This window comes from Lathamus discolor, chromosome 1, assembly GCF_037157495.1.
Source record: "Lathamus discolor isolate bLatDis1 chromosome 1, bLatDis1.hap1, whole genome shotgun sequence".
Lineage (NCBI taxonomy): Eukaryota > Metazoa > Chordata > Aves > Psittaciformes > Psittacidae > Lathamus > Lathamus discolor.
The window spans coordinates 65,750,321-65,775,467 of record NC_088884.1 but is presented as its reverse complement, the minus strand read 5'-3'; the positions used below and the strand labels follow the sequence as shown (position 1 = coordinate 65,775,467).

The window sequence follows — 25,147 nt, the reverse complement described above, 5'->3', positions numbered from 1 at the left end:
CAGCTCACACCTCAAAAGGTTTCTAATTCATTGAAAAACCAATCCCTCATGCATCACTAAACCTTCCCCTATGCCTCTCAAGGCAAAGGCAACAGGGTGCAAGGGCCATTCCTCACCTTCCCAGGAGCTGGAAACTCAAATTATGTCCTAAGCTCCCCCCTACTTCTCACTTCCTGAGGAGTAACATGAAGAAGTGTGTCTCCAGAGACCCTCTGTGTAATTTTGCATTATTAAGACTGTGCAAGAACAGGCAAACCAGAGGAGATAAGGACAGCAAGTACCTGTCTACATGCACACAGTTACAGTGTGGCTCCAGCACAAGGGGTTTTACATGAAAGTGTTATTCAGTAAAGGCTGGGTAAAGATTGCATAGCTAAGAACAGAAAGATGTTTTAAGAAAAATACACTATCTAAGGTTTGGATAACAGCAACTGCAAGACAGCAGCGTGAGAAATGGTGGATAGAGAATGAAGGACACAACAAGATAGCTGAATACACACACCCGTATTCAACAGCTGGAAGCAGACTGATAACACTTGCAAGGCACCCAAGTTTTCAGGAGGGACATTAGAAAACCACACACATTTTTAAAGTACCTTGCTCCTTAACACAGAGGATTTTACTAGTTGCAAACAAGGAAAAGTGAAGAGGCTAGTAAAACATTGTCATTATCTGGAACAGAAGCTTGAATAGAGTGGCAGTTACTAAGCCTACTTTGTCTTTCTGAGCAGAAGAGTCTCAAAGCTTGTATTCCGCTGTTTAAAGAATACAAAAAGCCTAGAAAACAGATAGGGAAAAAACAACATCTCAGCAACACAATCCAAAGCCCCCAAACTCCTGCCACAAGATGGTAACAGAAAAACCCAACCACTAACACCATTTGAGCCAGAAAAGCAGAGAGGACAGCATGAGGTATAGTTCTGTTGTGTAAATTCTCTGCAGAAGTTGTTTTGGCTTGAAGTAGATCCACCCAGCCTAGCCATGTCCCTGCACATTTATCCTTCAGCATGGTTTCAGACAAGATTCATCAACACACACTAAACAAGCAGTTCTCATTTTCACACATAAATGCTGAAGCAGCAAGATTGAAATCATTAACTATTTTAAAAGTGAAAAACATACTAAACCCAGACTGTTTTGTAGTTGTCACTTTTATTTGTGAGGAACGTCACCCATGCTGCACAGTTTCAAATAGATCTTACAAAGGAAAGCGCAAGCTTCTCCTCCCCCTGTCCTGCAGCAATCAGGACTGGCACAGAAAAAAGAAAAACCTCATCACACCTGGGAGGTTCAGCACCAGCATCCATTAAAAAAAAAAAGCTTTTCTTTCAATTTCAGTTTTTTGGTTGGGGTTTTTTTATCTTCCCCTTTTCAGTTTGATACCAAAAGAATAATTGAAAAATTCCATACTAGCGAAATAGTGAAATTTAAAACAAAACCACCAAAACCCAGGGTTGCTACTGAAACTGGGGAGGGTGCTCTGGCTGGATCTTGCTCTCTTGTCCTTCCTTCATGCATCTCTTGCAGGCGTTCCCTGGGTCTCAGCTGCTGGTACATGTTTAAGTTCCAATGGGTCAAATCTTTGCTTTTGTCATCACTGTTGACAATTTATTGCTTTGTGTGTTTCTTTGGTGTAACTTTTGAGTTGTATTTTAGGACACCTGTTGAAGAGCCAAATTGAAAACAGTGCAGTTTAAGTTTCATTTTCCTGGTGAACAGATGGGATGTCAGGTGGAAAAGGAATTATCACAGAAAGAAAGGATAAGCATGACTAGGATATCCTGTCTGTAAGCTAAGAGTACAGCATCTTCCTAAAACAAAACACTACTAACTGATCAGCAGATGCTGTTGCTGTATGGACCAGACAGATCTTCCTTGTATTTTGTGACAATTACAGAAGCAGAGGAAAGAAAGGAGGGAAAAGCAGCAACTGTTTTTGGTTTGCCTATACAGCATTCTCAGAAGTTATCACAAATATCTGATCATACATAAACGGATGTAGCCAGAGGCCAAGTCCTACAAGTATACACCACGCTGCTTCAGCTGGAGAAGAAGAACCATCTAAATTCCTTACCTGAGGAATGGTAAAGGTGCCTGGGGAGCCGGACTTTAATCAGCACCACTCTGCTCGGTCACTGGACCAGGTTTTTCAGCAGGTGTTTCAGTTACCTTTGTCTGAGACACAATAAACCTTTATTATAGACACAGACTGACCTCCTGATGCTTCCTCTGTTCAGTGGTAGCATAACCCTGGTTTGAAAATAATCAGGGAAGATAAATCCTCTGAAAATATTAAGTATTACAAAGCAGGTTTTGTCAGGGGACTACCTCGAGTAGGTAAAGAATGAGAAAGTCGCTTGTCATTAAGGCAAAATTTGTGGTCACAAACAGTTCCCTTAACTAATTTGGTTCAAGCTGTTCAGGAAATGGATCTGGACCTGTCAAATCTATCTTGTACTACATACAGACTGAAGGTTTGAGAGAGCTGGAAAACACAACTGTTTCTCTGCATTTCAAAAACATTTGTTACAGTCTGACCTAAATTAAGAACTATCCAGAAGCAATCCCTATTGCACTGCTGGCTCTATTTAAGGTAAGCTACTCATTCTCCAAGAAGATCACAAGGAACAGGCCAGATACTTTCAGTTACCAACACTTTAGACTTGACCAGACTCCTTTAGCACACCAGCTCCCACAGGACAGGTCTTAAGCACTCACCCCATTAAAACCTCAGTCTCTACCACAGTTGTGCCAGGAGTGTATTTACCTCCTTCCCATCCTGAGCTGGAGCATTGGGTGGACGAGGTCGACGCCTGTAGTTGTATGGGCGTCTATACCCACGACGAAGTGGCTGCTGACTCATAGCACTGGCTTCATGATGGTTCTCTTTGTTCTCAGCCTCTCCAGCCACTGGGGCAGGGCGTGGACGTGGGGGCCCTCTGAACAGGGGGAGAAATAGGCGTCATGTACAAGAGAAGCCCAGGAAGGTTAAACTATCATGATTTTAGCCTGGGGAAAAAAAAACCTCTCTAACCAAGTGCTATCTTTAACAGTTTTGAATGGCAGCAAAACAATCCTTTGGAGTTTGGCTGGCATAGAGTTGGAAGGGAAACACAAGCAATCTGGCTGTTTCTTCACTGTTGACACTGTACCTGTATGTTCTGTGTATCCTACAATAAAGATGTAGTTTGCCCACTTGAACTGCTGGCTAGGAGAAGAAACAAACCAGTAGTAGCCACACAGGCTGATTCTGCTAAATTAACCTTGGCATAGCCATACACCAGCCCAGCCCTATTAATGGTGCAATCCCCAGGAATCTCAGTTCCTCCTGTAAACCATTCCTAGATCTTTGCTCTTTGCCCTAAGTTGCTTCTCTTGATCATGTAAGGAAGTGTAGCATGTATTTCAGTCAGGTGAAAGGCAAGAACATTTAATCCCATTTCTAGTATACACAAGCTATGTCCACAAACTGTTAAAACACAGCCAAGAATGACAATAAAGTCACTGCTTACTGTCTAGTTTCCACTACCTGTCTTTGCTAATCCACAGCTACCTAGTCCCAAAAGCCAGTTTAGCTTTTCCAAGGAAATGTAATATAAAAGCAGTAGTGTTACTGGATTTAATGCATGCAAATGCAAGCAACACTTACCTATTAACTCAAACAGAAGCCTTCTGCACTCATATAGTATCATACTTCTTACAGGAAAAAAAATGCATCAGAAATGCATAAATTCCCATTAGCCACAGGCAAATTAACCTGCTTGTGATTCACTCACAACAGGCAAAAACTCAAATGCCTCATTGTGCTTGGTATGGTGCTACTCCTGACTGCCTAATATTAATGAAACTTTTGAGGAATCAAATTTATTCAACTCAGATGACTACAAGCAGCAGCATGAGTATTACCCCACTTCCCACAATCCTAGATAAGGACAACTTTAACATAAATGTTCATACAGAAAAGCTCAGAGTAGAGGTGGAAGGCTTGTAGCTCTAGACCCAGCATCAAGGACAGATCTACCACGCATGGAACAGACAGTCATTACCATCAAGGATAATCTTGCTATTCCTATGAAATTCAGCTTGTTGCTCCTCTTGCACTGTTTAGAAGAATAACTCATTTTAGAATAGTTAAGGTTGGAAAGGACCTCAAGATCATCTAGTTCCAACCCCCCTGCCATAGGCAGGGACACCTCACACTAAACCATCCCACCCAAGGCTTCATCCAACCTGGCCTTGAACACTGCCAGGGATTGAGCACTCAGAACCTCCCTGGGCAACCAATTCCAGTGCCTCACTCTTGCTTTTTTGTTTTCCAACAGAAGTACATATGGAAAAAATTGGGATTACATAATTTCACAGTTCATCTCTCTAAATTCCTTGTTGGAACTCAACCTCTTAAGCTAACCGATAGAAAAACAAGTACAAGATGAAAAGGAGCAAGTGGGTGAATGGCAGAGTAATATAAACCAGCTCCTTGACAGCAGTATCATAGATTAATTCGAGTTCAAAGGCACCTTCAAAGCTCATCTAGTCCAACTCCCCTGCAATGAGCAGAGACACCTTCAACTGGACCATATTGCTCAGTCACACCCAACCTGACCTCTCTGGGCAACCCAGTGTTTCACTACCCTCATTGTAAAAACTATTTTCCTTAAATCTAGTCTAAGTCTACCCCCTTTTACTATAAAACCATCTCCTCTTGTGTCCTATCACTACAGACCCTACCACACAAATGTACCCCCACCTTTCTTATAAGTCCCTTTTAAGTACTGAAAGGCCACAACAAGGCCTCTCTGGAGGCTTCTTTTCTCCAGGCTGAATCATTACAACTCTCTCACAGCCTGTCCTCATAAGGAGGTGCGCTCCATCCATCTGATCACTTTTGTGTCCCGTGTCTTTCCTGTACTAAGGACTCCTTAACTCTACACAGTGCTCCAGATGAGGTCTCACCACAGTGGAATAGAGGGGCAGAATCACTACCCTCAACCTGATGGCCACACTTCTTTTGATGTGGCCCAGGATACATTCGGTTTTCTGGGCTGCAAGTGCACATTGCTGGATCATACCTAGCTTTTCATCCATCAGCACTCCAGAGTCCTTTGTGGCAAGGCTGTTTTCAATCTGTTCATCCCCTAGCCTGTACTGATACCAGGGGTTGTCTCAAATCAGAAGCAGGATCTTGTACTTGACCTTGTCAAACCTCGTGAGGTTCACATCGGCCCAATACTTGAGCTTGTCCAAATCCCTCTGGGTGGCATGACATCCCTCAGGCATGTCAGCTGCACCACTCAGCCTGGTGTCATCTGCAAACTTACTGAGGGTGCATCAATCCCACTGTTTATGTCATTGATGAAGATACTAAATAGTTTTGGTACCAGTACTGACATCACTCAATCTCCATCTGGACATTAGGTTGTTGACCACTACCCTCTGGATGTGACCATCCAACCGATTCCTCATCCACTGAAGAGTCCACCCATCAAATCCATAGATCTCCCACAGATAAGGATGTTGCAGGGGCCCCTGTTACAATGTTTCATGAACAACACCAGTGAAAGTTATCTAGTGGTTTATCTGAGTTGTTTCATCATGGAGAATGAGTGACAAGTCACAAGAAGAAAGTGAATGAGCTTTTTCACTTACAGGAATTCAGTTTAAACAAAAACCAAAAAACCACCACCCAAAAAACCACACAAAACACACCAACACAAAGACAGACAAACAAAACCACCAAGTGAGGCAACATCTCAAAAAGCTATGACAGTCAGAGGTTGACTATTTCATACTGATATTACTGCTATTTTTAACTGCACAGAACTCCTTAGCTGTGGAATTGCTCCCTGAGAGTAGAGGCTGGAAGCTGGAGTAGTCATATCAGAACTAAGGCTGGAAAACAAAGAAAAGAGTCCTACACTGGTGACTTAGCAACTTCTTTTGTATTTCCCACTGGAAAATATCAGCATTCATGTGAGCTCCAAGAGATCTTAACTAAGAACTTAAGAATGGCCTAGTGGGTCTTTAAGTGCCCATTTATGCCAGTTCTATGGATCCCCAGGGGAAAATAAGGAGAAGGAAACCCACTTCCCAAATAGCTTCCAAATCTCCAATTAATTTCCATGCTGGAGATCTCCCAAGCCAGATGGAGTTTACATTCTTTACGATGGCATCCTTCTCTGGTATTTGACCAGTCTTTCTCAAGCTCATGCAAGTTTTTATCATCCCCAACACCCCATGGCAAAAGTCTCCCACTATCTGCTGTATGGACCTAACAGCCCAAGTCAGCAAAACTCAAACATGAGTCAAAGGCAAAACAGAGCCTGGGCTGCATCCACAGAGATATCAGCGGCAGAGAGAGATGCAAACATACCACTCTAATGAGCACTTATGAGACAACTGGGGAGTCCTGTGTCCAGTGCTGGTCCCCACAATTCAAAGAGTGGGCAGACTGGATGTGGGCCAAAGGAGGGCCAAGATGATAATCAAAGAGCTGGACAAACTGGCCTATGAGGAAAGGCTGAGGAAGTCATGTCTTTTCTCCTTGGAGAAAAGGCATCTGAGGGGAACTCATCACAGGATTTCAGTACTTAAAGGGCAGCTACAAAAAGGACAGAATCTCTCTTCACAAGAAAATACACTGAGAAGACAAGGGGCAACAGGTATGAGTTGGCAACGAGGCAACTGTAACTTTACCATACTATTTAATGGCCTGGAGGCCATTATAGAGAGAACACAACTTCAGTATTTACAACAGTTGCCTACCCTCTGTAGCTACAAGCAGCACCAGTGCATAAAACCAAGCCTGCATGACACATAGGGCTAAGCTGGATGCACACAAGCTGCAGTCCAGTGCTGAACTGCAGACTACTGTCTGCAGTGCTCAGGAGCAGTTATAAAGTACACCTTGACCCTGCAGGTGGTGGGCCTAGCTGTCCCAGGCCAAGTGGGATTTGGATGCATTACTTGTCTGAGAAAGCATAAGAGTTCAGCTGGGCAGGCATGGACCTGCAACTCACTTCACAATTGAGCAATATATTGAAAAGTAACAGGATACAAGGAATTCTTCACCCATTCTTGACCTCTTCCTGACCACGAGCACTATATAAGCACTTTAACAAAAGTCTAGTTGTTCCCTTATTCTGGTAGCTCCCCTTTCTCCTGGTAATTAAAACCTTCTCACTGTCCCCAAGATTTGCATAGACATTAACATCAGGGAACACAGCTTCCTGCTCTTAATGAAGCCTGTGTGGATCACAAAGCATCCAAGGAATGATGAAAAAAGGAAACCGTACAAACCGGCGATAGCGGGGACGATAGGTAGGATTCCTATGGACTTGTTGATGAAGCTGTCCTCCTTCTGTGACCCCATCCTTGATTTCTCCCTCACCACCCTATAACCAAAAGAAAGCAGAAGACAGTCAACAATGAAGCATTATCTTACTTCATGGGTAGTATATTAACCATAAAGCCCAGAAATCTGAACCTGAACACAAAACCAGTTTCAGTATAGAAGCACCAACAGATGAAGTGAAAAGAAGCAGCTGATACTCAAAAGGCTTAAATTTGGACAAAGATAAGAGTAGGATAACTAAATATTCACAGGAACTCCCACCAACTAAGTAGGTAGTAATAACAGGCAGCACCTGACAGAAGTTGAAAAGTACTTGAGACACTCAGAACCTGAAACAAAAGTCACTTCTAAGCTTACAACAACATTATACTACTTCTATCTACTTTGGAATACCAATCTGTCCTGTTTCTATCAACACCCTTTGTACTAAATAATTTTACAATTTAATAGACCTGTGATGGATAGTTAGAAGTGTCACAAACAGCAAGATGAGAAATAGCACCACCAGTACTGTATGTGACAACCATGATTCATATGTCTTGGGATTTGTCTGTTGTGAAATAAGAAACTAATGCTGCTCCTGCTCTCACTCTCTTAGTCATGTTAGGACTGTCAAAGCACAGAAACAAGAAAAGAGAACAGCAAGATGTAAAGGGAAGAGAGGGCACAAAATGAAAACAATCCTGAATGTGTTTCAGCATAGTTGTCATTTCTCCAGAATTTCTGAGCAAGCACAAGAAATTAGTGCTCAGCAGGGCTCTGCAATGCCAGAAATACAGAACCAAAGACCTAGTAGGTCTCCTGAGGGACAATGTGCCAGAAGCTAGTAAAGCAGCAACCAACCTAACTGTAGGAAGGGGCATACAACAGTGTTTTTTTACCAGCCAAAGCTCTCCTGTAGCACTTCACACTCAACATCACACGCAGAGCTCTTTAAAAGGCAGTACTGGGCTGTGCTATTGAAAACATGTAGAAGTTCAAGACCCCTCCTCCCTACAAAGGGCCACATTGGAATCTCAGATAAAAAAGACTATCTCTAGACCTGGTGAAGCATTACTCAAAACCAACACAAACCTTTTTCTATTAACTTTGAACCAAATGTTGCTATGTCAATATTTTAAATTGGTTTGGTTTAACCAATCAGTTGAAAACAGAACAGTAAAGCAACTGAATTGCTTAGCCTGTAAGTCCTGAAAATTTTCCACATCTTCTATAGCAGCACAAAAATTCACTTGACACGTTACATTACACTGTCAATTGACCCAGGTCTATTGTTCAGAAGTGAAGTATGGCTCCAGGATAAAACTATGCTGTCAGAAGTCACCAGAATGGATGCAGAACAGAACCTGAGCATTGAGGTCTTATGCTTACTATCAGTAAACATTAGATTTATTTATTAGGAAATCTACATCTGTACTCCTAAAAGCACCACACATCACATCTAGCACACACATAATCCCATTTGTTCAATCTCCTTCACAGGAACCTTCCAACTCGAGGAAATACCTTCTAACAAAGCAACCCTAAAAAGGTTAGAGAACATCTAAAAAGGGACAAAATTTTATTGCTGTCCCCCAAATACAAGTTTCTTCAAGCATTAACTGTTTAATTAAAGCACAATGAGCTTTTTACCCATCTGCTTCCCCAAATTTCTTTATTTGGTCTTGTGTCTCTTCAGATCAGTCTAGTTTTGTATAATACTATTAATCTTTTGGGGTCTCCTCTCTACAAGAAACAGCATCAGCCTATAAAACAACTTTTAAACTAGCTTATTTTCTGACTCATTGGTATAGAGGCTTCTATTAGTCATACACACAACACGTACATGACGGTACTATTAATTCTCAAGGTTATTCCATGATTCATTCTGTTTTCTAACATTCTGACTACAACTCCACACAATGTCTACGTTGTTAGTATAGTGAAGAGCACAGCCTCTTTTCTGTAGTGGATGCAATTAAGAAGTTTCTGATATGAACAAGTACTTTACTCTGCACAGAACTTTCCAAGCAATCCAGATGCAGTTCCCACTAGAGCAAATACCTCTGATTCCCCAGGGTTCTCTTCATTCTTGAGAAATTCACACAGTATGGTCAAAACCAGACTCAGTAAGTTACTAAGTACAGGCACATGTGAACTAGCATGGCAAACAAAGGACAGCATCATTAGTTTATCTAAAACCATGCCAGTAAGGAAGGAGAAACCAACTCTTACTGCATTACACAAGGTTGGACTGGATTTGCCAGCTGACATCAATTGAAAGGTCTTGAAATCTAGAAGGCCACCATGTCAAAAAGTCACCTCAATAAATTCAACTTTTTTTTTGTTAGTAAATACAGGAACTGATGACATGGGCAGCTGAGCTCTAGGAAAACCTTTCACCTCTGCAGCCTAGAAGATCTTTAAGCATAGCAGGCTTGGCTACATGGAAACCTTCTCTTTCAGATATGCAGCAAGAGTTGCCTACAGCTAAGTAAATATCCTTTCAAACACAGCCCAAGAATACCATACCATCAGCAACTCACACTTGCCTCAGAAGTATCCAGCAGGACAGTTAGACAGAAAAACCTCAAGTAGAGGAGTACAACCTTTAACGCATGTACTAATGTGACTATACAGAACAGTGTATACACACTGCTATGGCTCACAGACATTGCTACCTCTCTTCCCCCTTTACACACATGGGAATGGAAGGGGAAAGAGAAGACCTTGTTAAAAGGTTATCAGAAAGAAGCATCTTTCTAGATACAGTAGACACACAGCTTCAATGTGAAGAATGTGCTAACTGGTGCAAATGCAAAAGACCTCCTAAAGGAAGTACTGCTAGCCTGAGATGAGGATCCATTCTACTCTCAGCTGATCTACCAAAGCAAGCATACAGAGGATAACAAGAGTATCTGCACAAGTTTGAGTGGTTTCACTCACCTACACTACAACAATTTCAGGGACAGCTCCTGCCCAGCCCTTCACAGTCCCTGCTTTAGTCCCTCAATAAAGACAGCTGAGGGAAATTTTAATCTCAGTAGAGCAAAAGAAAACAGAAACAAAAAGTGTAGCCAGCAGGACCAGGGAAGGGATCATTCGCCTGTACTCAGCAGAGGTGAGGCTGCATGTCGAATCCTGCGTTCAGTTCTGGGCCCCTCACTACAAGAGAGACACTGAGGTGCTGGAGTGGGTCCAGAGAAGGGCAGCAGAGCTGGCGAAGAGCCTGGAGCACAAGTCTGATGAGGAACAGCTGAGAGAACTGGGGTTGTTTAATCTGGAGAAGGCTCGGGGAGACCTTATCACATTCTACAGCTACCTGAAAGGAGGCTGTAGTGAGGTGAGGATCTGCATCTTCTCCCAGATAACAAGCAATAAGACAAGAAGAAATGGCCTCAAGCTGCACCAGAGGAGGTTCAGACTGGATAGTAGAACCAGTTTCTTCACCGAGAGGGTGCTCAGGCATTGAAACAGGCTTCCCAGGGCACTGGTGGAGTCACCATCTCTGGAAGTGTTCACAAACTGTGCATATGAGGCCTTCAGAGGTATGGTTTAGTGGTAGCCTTGGCAGTGCTGGGGAACTGTTGGACTTGATGATCTTAAAGGTCTTTCCAACCAAGCTGATTCTATTCTCTGATTCTATGACAACATTTGTTCCACTTGCTCCCTTACTGTCAACTCCGTAGAGCAAGATGAGAAGAGGGTTGTGTTGTTTGGGCAGACTTCCACCAGGGCTTTCCTATTAGATCAATCACCTATTTCTGCAAGTGATGATCACAGACTCAACTATTAAAGAACAGATAATCAAGCCTGGGGTATGTTCCAGTTTCTTGGATTGTTTCAGACACAAATTTAGCATAAGCATAATGTGCATAGGAGTAGTAACTGCTAGAACTACAGCTGTGTAGCTCATACTTCTCCCTCTGCAAAAACCTGAAGGGAAGCTGCTTCTGGGAGAGTTGCAGATGTTATGAACAGTGGTGTAGCTAGTTTGAAGAAAAAAATAAAAGGCTTTGTCTTTACACTGAACTGCTGTAGGCAGAGGTTGATGAAGGGATGATACATGGAGGTTTCAACTAGTTAGTCAAACTACTACCACATTATACAGAAACGACAAGCTTTTAAACAAATCTTATTTTCCAAGTAGCCCTTTCCAAGTTATGGTTATACAATTTAGAGTAATATAAATACTCTTCCTTGCTGCAGGTAAAGGGCATAGTGAACCACTTCTGTGTCTTACTACTTTGTGTTTATTCTTTAGCACAGATACTTTGACACCCAAAGGAATGCTTTTAGCACATTTTACAACAATATGCCAAGGACAGGTCTACAGGACACCCAAAAGTAGAAAATATCAGTATCAGCAAAGGAAGAACCCAGATTACCACCACAGAAAACTCACAATTTTGTTAAACATTAACTGTTTACTGAATGGCAGTGCAAAACTTGTTGCTCTCTCTCATGAGGGGACTGCAAGACTGCTGAGGAAGTGGGATGACCACCACTGCAGAAATTAGACTTACACTTCTAGGTGGTCCACGGCGTCGGCCGAAATAGCCACGGCGATAGCGGCGCCGGTCTGCAGCATAGCGGCTGCCTTCTACAGGGACTCCATCTGGACCAGTGACGTTAGCTGCCTCTGCACCCTTAAAGGCCAAAAGAAAGTCAATCAAGATGGTGTGATAGAAGAACAACCAGCTACAGGGAGAAGATGAAACAGTTCCAAGCATCAGAGATGCCTTCCTTCCACATCGGGCAAAAGCAAGTTTGTTATTCTCAACCCATAACTAAGAGTTATCAGGCAGGCTGTGTTAAGAGGAAAAATAAAAGAACTTAAAAGCAAACAAGCAAAACAAAAGGAAAACCAACCACACACACAAAAAATAAAAAGATAAAAAAAAATAAATCAGAAAACTCAAAAAGCATTTGAGAAAGTAGAAACAAAAACCTTTAAGGTTCTTACAGTTATTAAGCTACCAGACACCAAGACAAATTATTCAGGGTAATATATTCCTTAGTTAATGTTTACTGGGCAGGCTGCAAGCTTCAAATGTTCTATGAAATAAAAATTACAGATTCTAGAAGCCCAAGGATGTAATAAAGAATTTTTGATACATATCAAAAAATATTTCTTAATGAAGCCTTTACAGATCTTCCACAGAAAAGCTATATGAATGCCACCCACCCCAGGGATTAACACATTAGACAAAAAACCTACCAGATACACAGAACCATAACTGTGTAACTCTTTACTACAGTGATGTCACCTCTGCTGGACTACAGCATAAAGTCCCCATTATCTCTTACCTTCTCTCCTTCAACCACATCAAATTCTACAGTCTCTCCATCCCCAACACTACGCAGGTATTTCCGTGGGTTGTTTTTCTTTATCGCCGTCTTTAAAGAAAGAAGATAGAGAAAAATGTACTATTTCATCTTATCCTACACATTCATAGCCCTCTGAATGAGGGAAGGGCAGTATTCTTTTGCTACAGTCACAACTTTACACATCAGATCAGTCACCCCACCAAGATATTTTAAACATGTAAGTGCTACTGATCTTCCTACATAAGCTTTACTACATACAGATTTAATGAGAAACATGAAACTTATGAAATTATTAGATACAGTCTACTAGTTGAGTATGATCAAAGATGATCAGAGGGCTGGAGCACCTCTTCTATGAAGACAGGCTGAGAGAGTTGGGTCTGTTCAGCCAACAAGAAGGCTCAGGAGGCAGACCTTAGAGCAACTCTTAGTACTTAAAGAGGCCTACAAGAAATATGGATAGGGGCTTTTTGCAAAGGTATGTAGGTAGAGGACAAGGGGAAATGGCTTTAAACTGACAGAGGATAGATTTAGATTAGATCTTCAGAAGTTCCTCCCTGTGATGGTGCGGAGGCACTGGAACAGGCTGCCCAGAGAAGCTGTGGTTGCCCCCACCCCTGACAGCGTTCAGGGCCAGGCTGGATGTGGTTTGGAGCAACCTAGTCTAGTGGAAGGTGTCCCTACCCGTGGCAGGGGTTTGGAACTGGATGAGCTTTAAGGTCCCTTCCAACCTAAACCACTCTGTGAGTCTGAGAGGTGTCTCCTTTATTCCACAGGCCTCCTAATATGCAGCCAAGGTTTACTCCTTTCTCAACACATACAAATTTACAAACTGGCTGTTGCCCCAAGATCCCTTCTGTCAACCCCACTAAAGATGCAGATCAGCACATATTGCTGTATGGACAGTGTTCACACTCAGTGTCTGACCTCCAACAAGCTGTACCAAGGCAGCTCCAGCAGCAAGTGTGCCCCATGCCTTCATTATCACTAGGAGATCTCTACACCATCTGAAGAAAACTTAAGAGCAGGAGCATTTTCGTAGAAGATGGCACTAACTATAAGGTATCAGGGCAACTCATAGTAACTAGAGTAGAATTACTGTAACTCTAGTGTAACATAAATAAGCCTTTCTACCTAAGCACTGCAAGGAAAAAAAAAAACTTTCCAAAAATTAGGCAAGTCACTGAAGAGCTCAGGAATAGTACAAGAAGACAGAGTCAAAGACAGAAACCCCAAAATAATCCAAAGACAATGTTGCTAATAGTAAAATGGTTGAAAACCTCCTCAGACTCCCAGGAACATTCAAACCTCCTGAAGGAATTTTCAGTCTGTCACTACAAATGCTTTTCACTCTGGGGAGTATTTCCAGGATTCCACAGAAGGCAGCTAGAAGGGAAAGACTACTGTCTGTTTGTTAGATAAGGGTACACAAACTGTACAAGGCCAGGGGAGAAAAAACCCAAACAAAAAAACGAACTACACACACATGTAAACTAATCTAGCAGCCTGCTTTTTATTCAAGTTCTCTTAAAGCAAGCTGGTCTTTAATAACCTAAGTATCCTTTGTTAGCATAAAGGAGGCAGGTGCAGATCTAGTACCTAGAAGCACATGACAATACATTTCCTCTGTTTTAAGAAACTGGATGCAGAGCAGAAACATAAGAGAATTGTCACACCTGTTTGCAGTTCAACAAAAACAGGCAGAATGAAGACCAGCCCAATTGTTGCCTGTGCATGGCAACTGTATTCATTAAGTCAACAACAGCCCAAAAATATTTCCAACTGAAGGAAAAAAAAAGTTCTAATCAGTCTGAAGTTGAGCTTGACCAGTTTAGGAAAAGTATTCTCATTGTTGCTGAATAGTGTCCCCTTTGCCCAACAGGCCAACATGCTCTTCCAGCCCTACATCCAGCCACACCTTTCCCTGTATCCCACAGTGTTAAAGGCTTAAGGAAGAACGCAAGAGTATACATATTATTGCTATCAAAGCAAAAATAACCCATGAGATTGTTGGTTTGGGATAGGACTGAGGGTGTGCTGATACAGGAAGAGAATGAGCTGCTCAAGTGAGTTCTTTTGGGAACTACTTTAGCAAGCAGAGGCTCCCACCATCAGCTGAGACAGCTTTGTCTGCTTTCTGCTGACCTATCAGTGTAACTGCCCCATGTCTAAAAATCAGCTGGAATTGATGGTTTTTCCATAACTGCTGTATACTAATAGTGATTATCTTCATTGCAGAGTAAGGGTTGTGTTCTTTCACTACCACTTGTACTGAGAAACTGGCTCAAACTCTTAAGACTTGTGCTCTGCATATGACAGATGTCAACAGCCTGTATTTTAAAACTCCTTCGCCTTCCAAGTGCAGAGGAAAAAACAACTACCAAATTATTCAATAGAGGGCATACTTCAGACTAAGGAAGCTTCTCAAACATCCTCCAAGAAGGGTAACGGAAGATGAATTTCAATAGGATTCTACATGTTCCTTTCCAAGTTTATGGACAGAAACTTCAGAAATCCGGGTTTGCAACTAACCTGCCAGCCGGAGACAGAGGCTACCACACAGCAGGCTGCTGTTTGTTTCATAAAGGCAAACAAAAACAATTTTGAGTAAGTCCTAGACTTCAGAACAGAAACTATACAGCTTTACTACTTACTACTTCAGCTGCAGGTAAACACTGCTGAAATTAGCCTCTAATAAGCCCAAGCTCTAAGCTTGATGAGAAGACTTTTACTCTGTATATCCAGAAGGGAAAGAGCTCTATTCTCCCCATTACTGTTTCCTGCAGGCTCCTAGTTCTTTGATTCGAAAGACAGATGTTTTGTGTTAACACAGGCAGACCTCAACAAGTAAGACAAAGCCTTTCCTTTCCCAAGGGAACACTGATGAACAGCCATGAAAGTCTTCAGAGCTAGTTCAGTACTTTGCTTAGAAGAGTTCCTTCCATATCCTCCTACTGCCCCATCATGTGCACATCCAGCATTGCCACAGCAATAGCCAGCATTTGTTACACCAGTTACTGTGCATGACAAATACTATCCAGTGAATTCTGTGCAGCAGAAAACATTATTCCTCCTCACTGCTTGTTGATTCAAACTATGACTAATTAAGGTGGACTTCTCTGGCTACTGACACTTTTAATGGCGTTAAACTGCAAGAGCCTCCTCTTCCTTAGATACACTCCACCCCACCAGGTGAATCGATCCCTACTGTTCAGAACACCTCTAACTGACAGAAACACAGCTTCTAACTAACACAGCACCTTGCACAAACCACCTGGAGAAGGGTGCAAGCAGGACAGAGAAGGTGAAGAACTGCCCTTCCCCAGAACACTGCTTGGGTCCCCCCACAAGACAAAGGGTTAATTCAAAGCAATCCATGCATGCCCTAAAGAGAAAAGCATTTTAATCTGTACTAGGTTTATAAATAGCATCCAATAGCCAGACACTGAGCGTTAACCCCCCATTCCAATCATGAGATCAGCCTGTTCTCTACCACTGCGGATGTGTGCAGGGGAGGCAGGGAGGAGGCTGGATCCATTCAACTAGGTCAGCCTTATTCTGAAGGGATTAGGCATGTAATCCAGCCCCTCCTGGGAAGGGTGCAGGGAGGAGGGGCAAAACCAGCACTAACCCTGGCAAGGGAGCTCGAAGTAGCAGGACCTTTGGTGAGGGAGGCAAATCCATGGCATAAGCAAACGGCCACAATCAGGAGCTCTGGCTATGAGTGCATTCACATAAGGAAACAGCTCAAGATTGAAGAGCTGAGGAAAATCCCACTGCAGCCAACCCAAGCCAGAGCTGGAAGCATCTACTTTGCCATACACAGCCCACCAAGAGAGTTAATCAGATGCAGGCTTGCATGTAATATGGTATTTCCAAGATGCCAAGCCAGTTTCGCTCAGTGCTCACTCCAAGAGTATTTCATCCACAAGAGATGGGGAAACAAGTCATCATCCCCCCCTTTCCCCACACAGACTAGTTTACATTTAGGTGGATAATTTCCACCACTGAAGGAGAAAACAGTACAGATAGTACTAGCCTGCTGCTGACCTTCACTGGTTGGGTCTCTGCAGGCAGCCTTCCCAAGCAGAATAACACCGATCCATGTTGCCTCTGTCATCAGCACAACAGCCATTTTCCAGGATATCTTTTCAGGTCTGAAGACCTCATTTGCCTTCAAGATAGTTTCGTAGTGCTGCCTACCCAGAACATGTTTCTGTGACTAGAACTTTCCCCAACCTCCTCTTGACATGCTCCCATCAAGGCACAGATGCAGCAGCACTACTGCCATATACACAGCCATCAAGGAAGTAGAGAGCTCATTAGAGATCAGAGCATGCATTGAGAACTCTTGATCCCAAGTCCACCAACTGAAACAGGAATATGTAATTGCACATATTTTCCAATACCATCTTTAGTCACTAAGGCACTAGACTTATTCCCTTCCAGCTTCATCTGGTTTTGGATAATATAAAATATATATATTATATACTACACAGTCCCTGACCCAGAGAAAATTATCACAGGCTATTTGGCCATGATCCCACAGGAACTAAGCTAACTCTCAGTGCTGACCAGCATACGCATCAAACATATCCTCATGCTTTGTGACCAACTATGTGTGCAAGTTTCCTAGTTACATCTGATGGAAATACTGCCACATACACCTGAAAAGAAAGCTCATTCTTTTAAGGATCACATGGATCTGCATATATTTCATATGGGACAAAGTCTCAGATGAAAAACTAGATCTAAGCCAACCAGCCAGTTTACATCAGCAGAGAAACAGCATCCTCTGTCTTTTCACTAGTCATCTGCAAGCTGACAGTATAAACATAGAACAGCCTACTGACAGCTCAAGGGAAGTCAACCAATGACAAGCTGCTGGGCAGCCTCCCTCTAAACTGAGACTTTGGCACGCAGCCTTCCTCCTCCTCTTCCTAAGAGCAGCTGCCTTGTGCAGCAACAGCTGACAGCAACTCAGGCTGGTCAAGAGCCAGACTAGATCACTTTCTTTCCAATACCACAGAGGGCAGACAACAGACCTGCAAACGAAGGGTAGGAAGAAACAGAAGACAGGGAACATGAGGAAGTGGAGAAGGAGCGATGGGACACAGACAAGTAACAACATACTTAGAAAACAGGAGTCATTTCCCCAGGGGAGGGACAACCAAACAAAACCACACCAAAACAAAAACCCTCCAAAACACAAACCCAAACCCTCTCATGTTCAAATCAGAGCAGACAAAAAAGCATGGAGAGTTATAATACCTACTCCTTCAACTATAACTCCAGAGAGAAGAAGACATACCCTAATATTCCTCCCTGAAAACTTCAAAACACATGTTCAGCAAGGTCAGGCAGCTGTTACAGGAAGCTGCCTGAAAAACCTATCACAGCACACACCTGAACACATTTACTGCTGTCTTACCTGATGAACAAACACATCTTCTTTGGTATCATTTCTGTGAACAGAAAGTGAGAAGTTGTAAGAGTTTAGACTGAGAGACTTAAATAGAAATCCCTGACTCCACAAGTGAAGCCCTCCTTCCCCCACCCTGTAGTACATCTCCTGGATGCCATACGTTCTGTAAAGGCTATGATACCAAGACCCTGCTCTGATTTTTCACGGTCATATGCTTGACAGCAGAAAGGACTCCCCAGCCCTCAGAAGGGTTAGGGGACAGGGAGGTTCTCTGTAATCTTCTGGCAAGCACTCCGTATTTTGTTTTGACACTGGATGGAGTTAATGACTGGACTGCTCGCCTTTAACTATATTCCACACCCCCCCCAAAAAAAAACTTCCACAGGGGCTGCAACCTGAGCTGTTATCCCAGAGGTCAAGCAAGACTATCAACACGACTGGCCACAGCTGTCAACAGAGCTCTCCTTTCAGTGAAACTCAAAGCAACCATGCACAAGAGATGTCAGGAGAGTCCATCAAAGGGAGACCCAGACATGAATGTGAGGTTGTCAAGATTAGGCCAGCCAGTTCAAGCTTTCACATGCAAAACATGAAGATAGGTCCAAGACCTCAATTCTGTGATCCCATGCAACAGAAAGACCTCACCACTTGTTCTCTCAATTCCTTCTCTGCAGAAGGCACAAGAGGGTTAAAGAGTTTTTAAAAATAATGCATAATCCAAAACTTGTTGCACTGGCCTGAACTAACAGCAGACTTCAGTTCAGGAAGAAAGCTAATAAATTATTACATCATATCCAGCTGAAGACTCTCACATCAACTGCTACAAAAGACTTAGGAGTACTTTGCCATTCAAGCTTTTCTTTAAGCTTACATAACACTGGAGAGTAGTCTCCAGAGACTGGCATAAATACTGTACCAGAACTGGCTTCAAATACATGAAACAGGCTCTTCTGCCCTTTTCTACACTGTCCAACTGCTACACTGCTGTGTAAGTAGGTTCAAGGACTTGTAGGATAAAATAACTCACCAGGTATGTCTTTCACAAGACAAGCACTCCCCATACAGTAGCTTCATTTTTCATAAAGCACACAAGATATTTTAAAGCTTCTCAAACCCACAGAGATTCCAGCCTTAAAAGCCAGAGTTTCCTCCAGTAACTTGGAAGTATGGGTCTTGTGCACCTAAGGTTGGAGTGTGGTCACTACCACTAACAGCTATTTATTGATGCCATTCAGTTTCATTTGTGATCAGAGAAGGACAAAAAAAAAAAAAAGACAATTTCTGTGAACTCAAGCATGGAACATCTTCAGTTAGATGGTATCAGAGAATCTCAGTGTGTATTTACATTAGGTATTTTGACCAATCAGTTAACGCTTGAATTTTTATCCAAAAAGTACTTCCCTCATTCTACAACTTATCTTGCACCTTTAAAAAAAGACAGGCAGTCATGAAAAGCATATAGTCATTAAAGGTGTAGTACAATTAATCATGAGAAACAAGCAACAGACCAAATCTGTAATGGGTTTAACCCTTTGTTTTCTCCCCAGACACACAAACTTTGATGGGGAAGGGGTGGTGGTTCCTGAGATAGAGCTGGTTGAATGCCTGGCCAAACCTGGCCATCAACAGCATAAACTTGTATTCAGGTCTTCAGGTCTCTGCTACAATTATTTAAAGTATGGCATATTATCTGTACCATGACTCTTAGTACAGTACAAATATGACTATCATAATCTAAACATACCTGTTGATAAAGCCATATCCATTTCTGACATTGAACCACTTGACTGTGCCAAGAACTTTGGTGGCTGGAAACAAAAAGTTTAAGAAGTTACTCTAAAACATAAGAAAGTACAAGCATGTTACAAAAATACCTTTATCTATGCTCCTGAAGTCAAAATCAGACCTAGTCTGTTACCTTAACACTCAAAGCCTACCTTTATCTCCCACTTCAGTTTATACTAACACAGGATTGTTTTAATATGCTGTTCTTCAGCCAAGAGTTTACCACACTGCATCTAGAATGGAGTCCAGCTCCATTTTCAGAATTAGGCATCCATCTCCTCTTTTTTCATTTCTTATGCCAGAGATGTGCACTGATGCTGAAAATCATCAGTTCTCTTTAGCTTAGTAACTAGACATCAAATAGAAAGTTGTTTATAAGTCCTCTCTTTCACTCAGTTACTTTTTCTTTCTTCCTTGGAAACCAGAACTGGCCAACATCACTAACTAAACAAGACCCCACAAGAAGTTTCTGGGGCAAGTTTATTTTTGTTTGTGGTGTTTTGGGGGCTTTTTGTGTGTGTGTGTTTTGGGCTCTTTTTTTTTTTTATATTCCTACTTCTAGAGATCTTCTGCAATTTACCAGTTACAAACTGACCAACTTAATGTTCCAACGCTCCTAGGAGCAAGACAAGCTCCTGTCTCAACACCAAAACAGCATCTTGCTTAGAAACCAGACTGCAGCGTCTTATAGGATCTGGCAAAACCTGTTCCTCCAACATATGGGAGCATGTGGGAGGAACTCAACAGCAATGGAGGTGGTTTAACCTCTCCTTCCCTCTCAGCAACTGGGTGGAGACCACAAACTTGTACTTCTCAAACCTGTAGGAAAGGGAGAATTTTGGATCCTAGACTTAACAGCTGTTACTTATCACACGGCATGACCACAACTAAGTAATCTACATAGTAGTTATTTGAAAAGGGTCTAGTCACCTACAGATGACTGCTTGTCTTATTAAAAAGACTCAAACACACTACAAATAGGTACCATCATCTGCTCTACACCTGCAATATTCCCTACACATCCACTAGGAGATGACACAGCTAGACAAGACCTTGGGTCTCATGCACACTTGGCATTCATACGTAGCCCTCTGACAGACAAGAAAAGCAACCTCTTCCTCCTTCCCCAAATACACAACTAAAGCAGGAATGTTTGCTGATAGCAGTCCATTGTAGTACTGTTGCTGTTATGGAAGCTAATAACAGGTCATTACTCATTGCACTTTCAGAAGTGAAAGTTTTGTTCTTCTTTAATACTGTTTTTTAATAGAAAATGTTTGTATTTAAAAATCAGCAAAACCATGCTAAGACTGAAACAGTTACTAAAGGGCTTTACTGAGTATAGCATCCATTCCCAAGACTGCTTGTTCACAGAGATTCACTGCCTAGCACTGATTTTTCACACAAGTCTTGAGCATCAACAGATATAGTTGTGCTTTCAGGTTTAATTTAATAGGGACATCACTACATACGCTTATTGCTACCACACAGGCACTGGCTACATGCAAGAGCTCACTGCACTAAACAGTGGAAGAAGGGCAGGGGGGGAAGGCCCAGTAACAGGTGCCAATGGCACATGCAGGTTTTAGCCTGCTTTAAGAAACAAGGTTAATACCACTGATTCCCCCAGCACCATCCTTTCCCTCCCCCACAGAATAGCTATTGAATCTGTTGGCCTATTTCAATCAGATTAGGAAGAGGGCAAGAAGCCTAGGAAGCCTGACAAAAACCCTCAGAGGAGTTAAGAAAGCTGGCAGAAAGGAAAATAAAACTCACACTATGTGGCCAGATGGCTGCTGCTAAGTGGATGTCCATGCACACAGCTTCAAAGCAACACTGCTCCTTTTGCACAGTCTGGCAGAGATCAGGGGAGTCTCCAACAGATTCCCTAAAACAGTGTTCTGGAGAGATACCATTCCCTACCCACACCAGTCTTAGTCTCCCTCAAGCATCACCTTAAGGGCAGAAAGAACCTCAGAGACAATAGCATGACACTGAACATCCACGTGGCCATGGTGTAGGCATTGTTAACACTGTTAAACCTGAGCTGTCATATCAGGGAGATGAGGCAAGGAGGAGGGCAAGCCCAGAGGAAGCCACAACCAGTTTTACACACGAGGCAGAGAAGGTAGTTCATGTGATCGCTCCTATCCCATCAGCAAGTGAAAGCCCACGTATTTCTACAAAATGCTGGACTCTGATGCTATCAGGGGAAACAACCTATCCATGACAAAACAGCCTTTTCATTAGTTTTATAACAGAGAAAGCCAAAGCTTCCTGTGACCAAGAGAGGAGAAAGTTGACTAACCTTTATCCTTATTCCTCAGTCAGACATTTGGATGCCCTGGGCAAGCATTAGAGCTTGTGTCTAATGGAATCTTTGTAATTATATTCACTTCAGTCTCTTCTTACAAGACCATTAACACAAGACATTTGAGGTGGACTTGAATATAAGTTTATTTTCAATTAGCATTATCAACAATCATTTTCCTTACAGCTCCCGATAGAAAGCTTGCCTAGCAATAAGGCCAGTACGCAAAACCAACACCATGGCAGTTTTCTTTTCCCTGCCAGACCAGGAAAGGCATTTATGCCTCCACTTCCCCCCAGCCCCAAGCAACAGCAACAGGTGAACAAGATAAAAACATTACCAAGAGTGACACAAGCCATGTTAAGGCTAGAAGCAGACAGACACACAGATATGACAGGATGTGCCTCGACTGATTACCAACAAATACGATAACAGAGCAGGGAAAAAACACAAACTGTACCTCCAGTGTCTTGTTTTGCTTGAATCCCTCCTACCTGAGCTGCAGAGAAATTCTTTACCTGGCTCCTCTGCTGCAGTAAGACCTCAGTCTTCCCTTTCAGAAGGGAAGATACTGGTCATTCTTTATGAAGCTTAGGGCTCTGCACTAGTAGTCAGCCCCAACTTTGCTCTTACTAACGTCTTAAACACTTATCAACAGTAAATCCCTATCCCACTGCAGACTGAAGTACTGTTCTTTCCAACAGGTTGGTCCTGTTTAATCACAATGGAGAAAAACCACTGCATTAGCTATGCACTAGGCTTGAGCAGAGAGATGGCAACTTGACATTATGGCTTGCCCTTTACTGATAAAGTAAGAACTGAGAGAAAAACAAGAAAAAAAAAAACCCACCAACACCTTCCCCCCAAAACCACCCACTAAACATAGAAGCATTACTATAGCAGGACTCTTGACACATACAGAAGTTGTGCAAAGCCCGAAGGGGGTACGGGTATCACACAGGGTTTGCCAGCAGCCCTTTCCACTGGGAGATGCCCCAGCAGGACACGGGGCCGGCAGCAGGTGCCGGGGAGCCCATCAGCATGCCCGCACTTCACTCGCTATCCCCTCCCGGCACCGGAGCACCGGCGGGGAGACCGAGCCCGGCTCTTCTCCGGGGCCGGGCGCGCCGCCGCCGCCGCCGCATACAGGTGCTACCGCCCAACTCGGAGTTGGCGTCCCGGACAGGCGCCGCTCGGCCCCCCGGCAGGGGGGAAGAGGAGGAGGCACGGCCGCCTCCCCCGAGCGCTGCCTGACTCACAGCCGCGGGGGGAGCCGGCGGGGGGAAGCCGGGCTGGGCCCCGGGCGGCGGCCATGTGCCGTGGCGTGTGCTCCCCCCGCTCCTGCCGCAGGTGCCCCGGGAAGTTGGGAGCAGGGCCCGCCACTCACCCAGCACTTTCTTCTCCGTCTCGGCAGCGGCGGTTGTGGTGGTAGCAGCGGCGGCGGCGGCGGCAGCAGCAGCGCCGGGGGCCGCCTCACCAACAGCCGCGCCCGGCGCGGCGGTGCTAACGGGGCTCTTGGGCTTGACGTCCGGGGCGGCGGGCGACGGCGGCGCAGGGGCTCCGGCCGGGGGAGCGGCGGCTGCGGTCGTGGTGGTGGCCGTGGCGGGTGCCGTGCTGGCGGTGCTGCTCTCCGCCGCCTCGCTCATGGTGGCTGACAGGAGGGCGGTGTGTGACGGGCGGGTGCGCGGCGGGCGAGTCGGCGTCCCTCGGGCCCGCGCTGGGTCTTACTGCCCCCAAAATGGCCCCGCCGAAGTTTTAACACAGTCAGCGGGGGCTGGCGCCGCCGCTCGCGCCGCCTCATTAGCATTTAAAGGGGCCGTGCCGACAGCGGGCGGGACGCGAGGCATGGGGAGAGGCTTCTCCTTGGCGAGGCGCATGGCATGGCATGGCATGGCATGGCATGGCATGGCATGGCATGGCATGGCATGGCATGGCATGGCATGGCATGGCATGGCGGCAGATAGGTGGGTGAGTGTCTATGCGGGTATATACGTGGCCGCGTGTGTACACAAGAGTGGATGGACGTGCGTAGGACCGGAGCGGAACTGAGCTCCGCGCCTGCCCGCCCGTGGGCACCCACCGGCGTGCCCCTGCGGGGGCGCGCAGCCGGGTGGGGTGGGTGCAGGAGTGAGCGTCTTGTGGGGGACAGACGCGTGCTGGTGAGCGGGGAGGCATTGGTAGCATCACTGCTGCCCAGGGCAGTGATCATCCTCCTGTACCGGGCACTGGTGAGGCCGCACCTCAAATCCTGTGTTCAGTTCTGTGCCCCTCACTACAAGAGAGACACTGAGGTGCTGGAGTGGGTCCAGAGAAGGGCAACAGAGCTGGTGCAGGGTCTGGAGCACAAGTGTGATGGGGAACGGCTGAGGGAAGTCTGTGTGAGTGTGTGTGTGTGTGTGTGTGTGTTTAGTCTGGACAAGAGAAGGCTCTGGGGGGACCTTACCACTCTCTACAACTACCTAAAGGAGGATGGAGGCAGGAGGTGGCTCGTCTCTGCTCCCAAGCAACAAGTGACAGGAAAAGAGGAAACAGCCTCAAGCTGCACCGGGGAGGTTCAGGCTGGATATTAGGAAAAGTTCCTTCACTGAAAGGGTGCTCAGGCATTGGAAGAGGCTGCCCTGGAAAAGTGGTGGAATCAGCATCCCTGGAAGTGTTCGCAAACCGTGTAGACTAGGCCCCTAGTGATATGGTTTAGTGGTGGCCTTGCAGTCCTGGGGTAATGGTTCCACATGATCTTACGGATCTTTTCCTGCCTCATTGATTCTATGATTCTTTCCTTGTCACCTTTTCCATGTTCACACTTTCCCTCCTGTAGCACCCTCCAGTTTGTATCGCCCCCACCAACGCCTGGTTTTCACTCCTGCCATACCACTGCTGCCTCATTTCTTGATGCTGCCATCACACCTCCCTCACCTGCCTCCCTAACTCTTCTTGCTTTTTCCTGTCCTTTCCCCAGTTTTTGTAC

At 44.3% G+C, this 25,147-nt stretch overlaps 1 protein-coding gene across 1 annotated transcript; it reads right to left on the bottom strand.

The window, feature by feature from the left end:
* Nucleotides 1-1,133: 1,133 nt before the first annotated feature.
* On the bottom strand, nucleotides 1,134-23,970 carry YBX3 (Y-box binding protein 3). Its single transcript, XM_065675627.1, has 9 exons — nucleotides 23,570-23,970; nucleotides 19,831-19,894; nucleotides 18,093-18,126; nucleotides 12,641-12,730; nucleotides 11,857-11,979; nucleotides 7,297-7,391; nucleotides 2,768-2,939; nucleotides 2,075-2,175; nucleotides 1,134-1,661 (listed from the first exon to the last, which is right to left on the bottom strand). The coding sequence occupies exons 1-8, from the start codon at nucleotides 23,826-23,828 to the stop codon at nucleotides 2,110-2,112; spliced, it is 903 nt and encodes a 300-aa protein (XP_065531699.1). The 5' UTR covers nucleotides 23,829-23,970; the 3' UTR covers nucleotides 1,134-1,661; nucleotides 2,075-2,109.
* Between the last annotated feature and the right edge of the window lie 1,177 nt (nucleotides 23,971-25,147).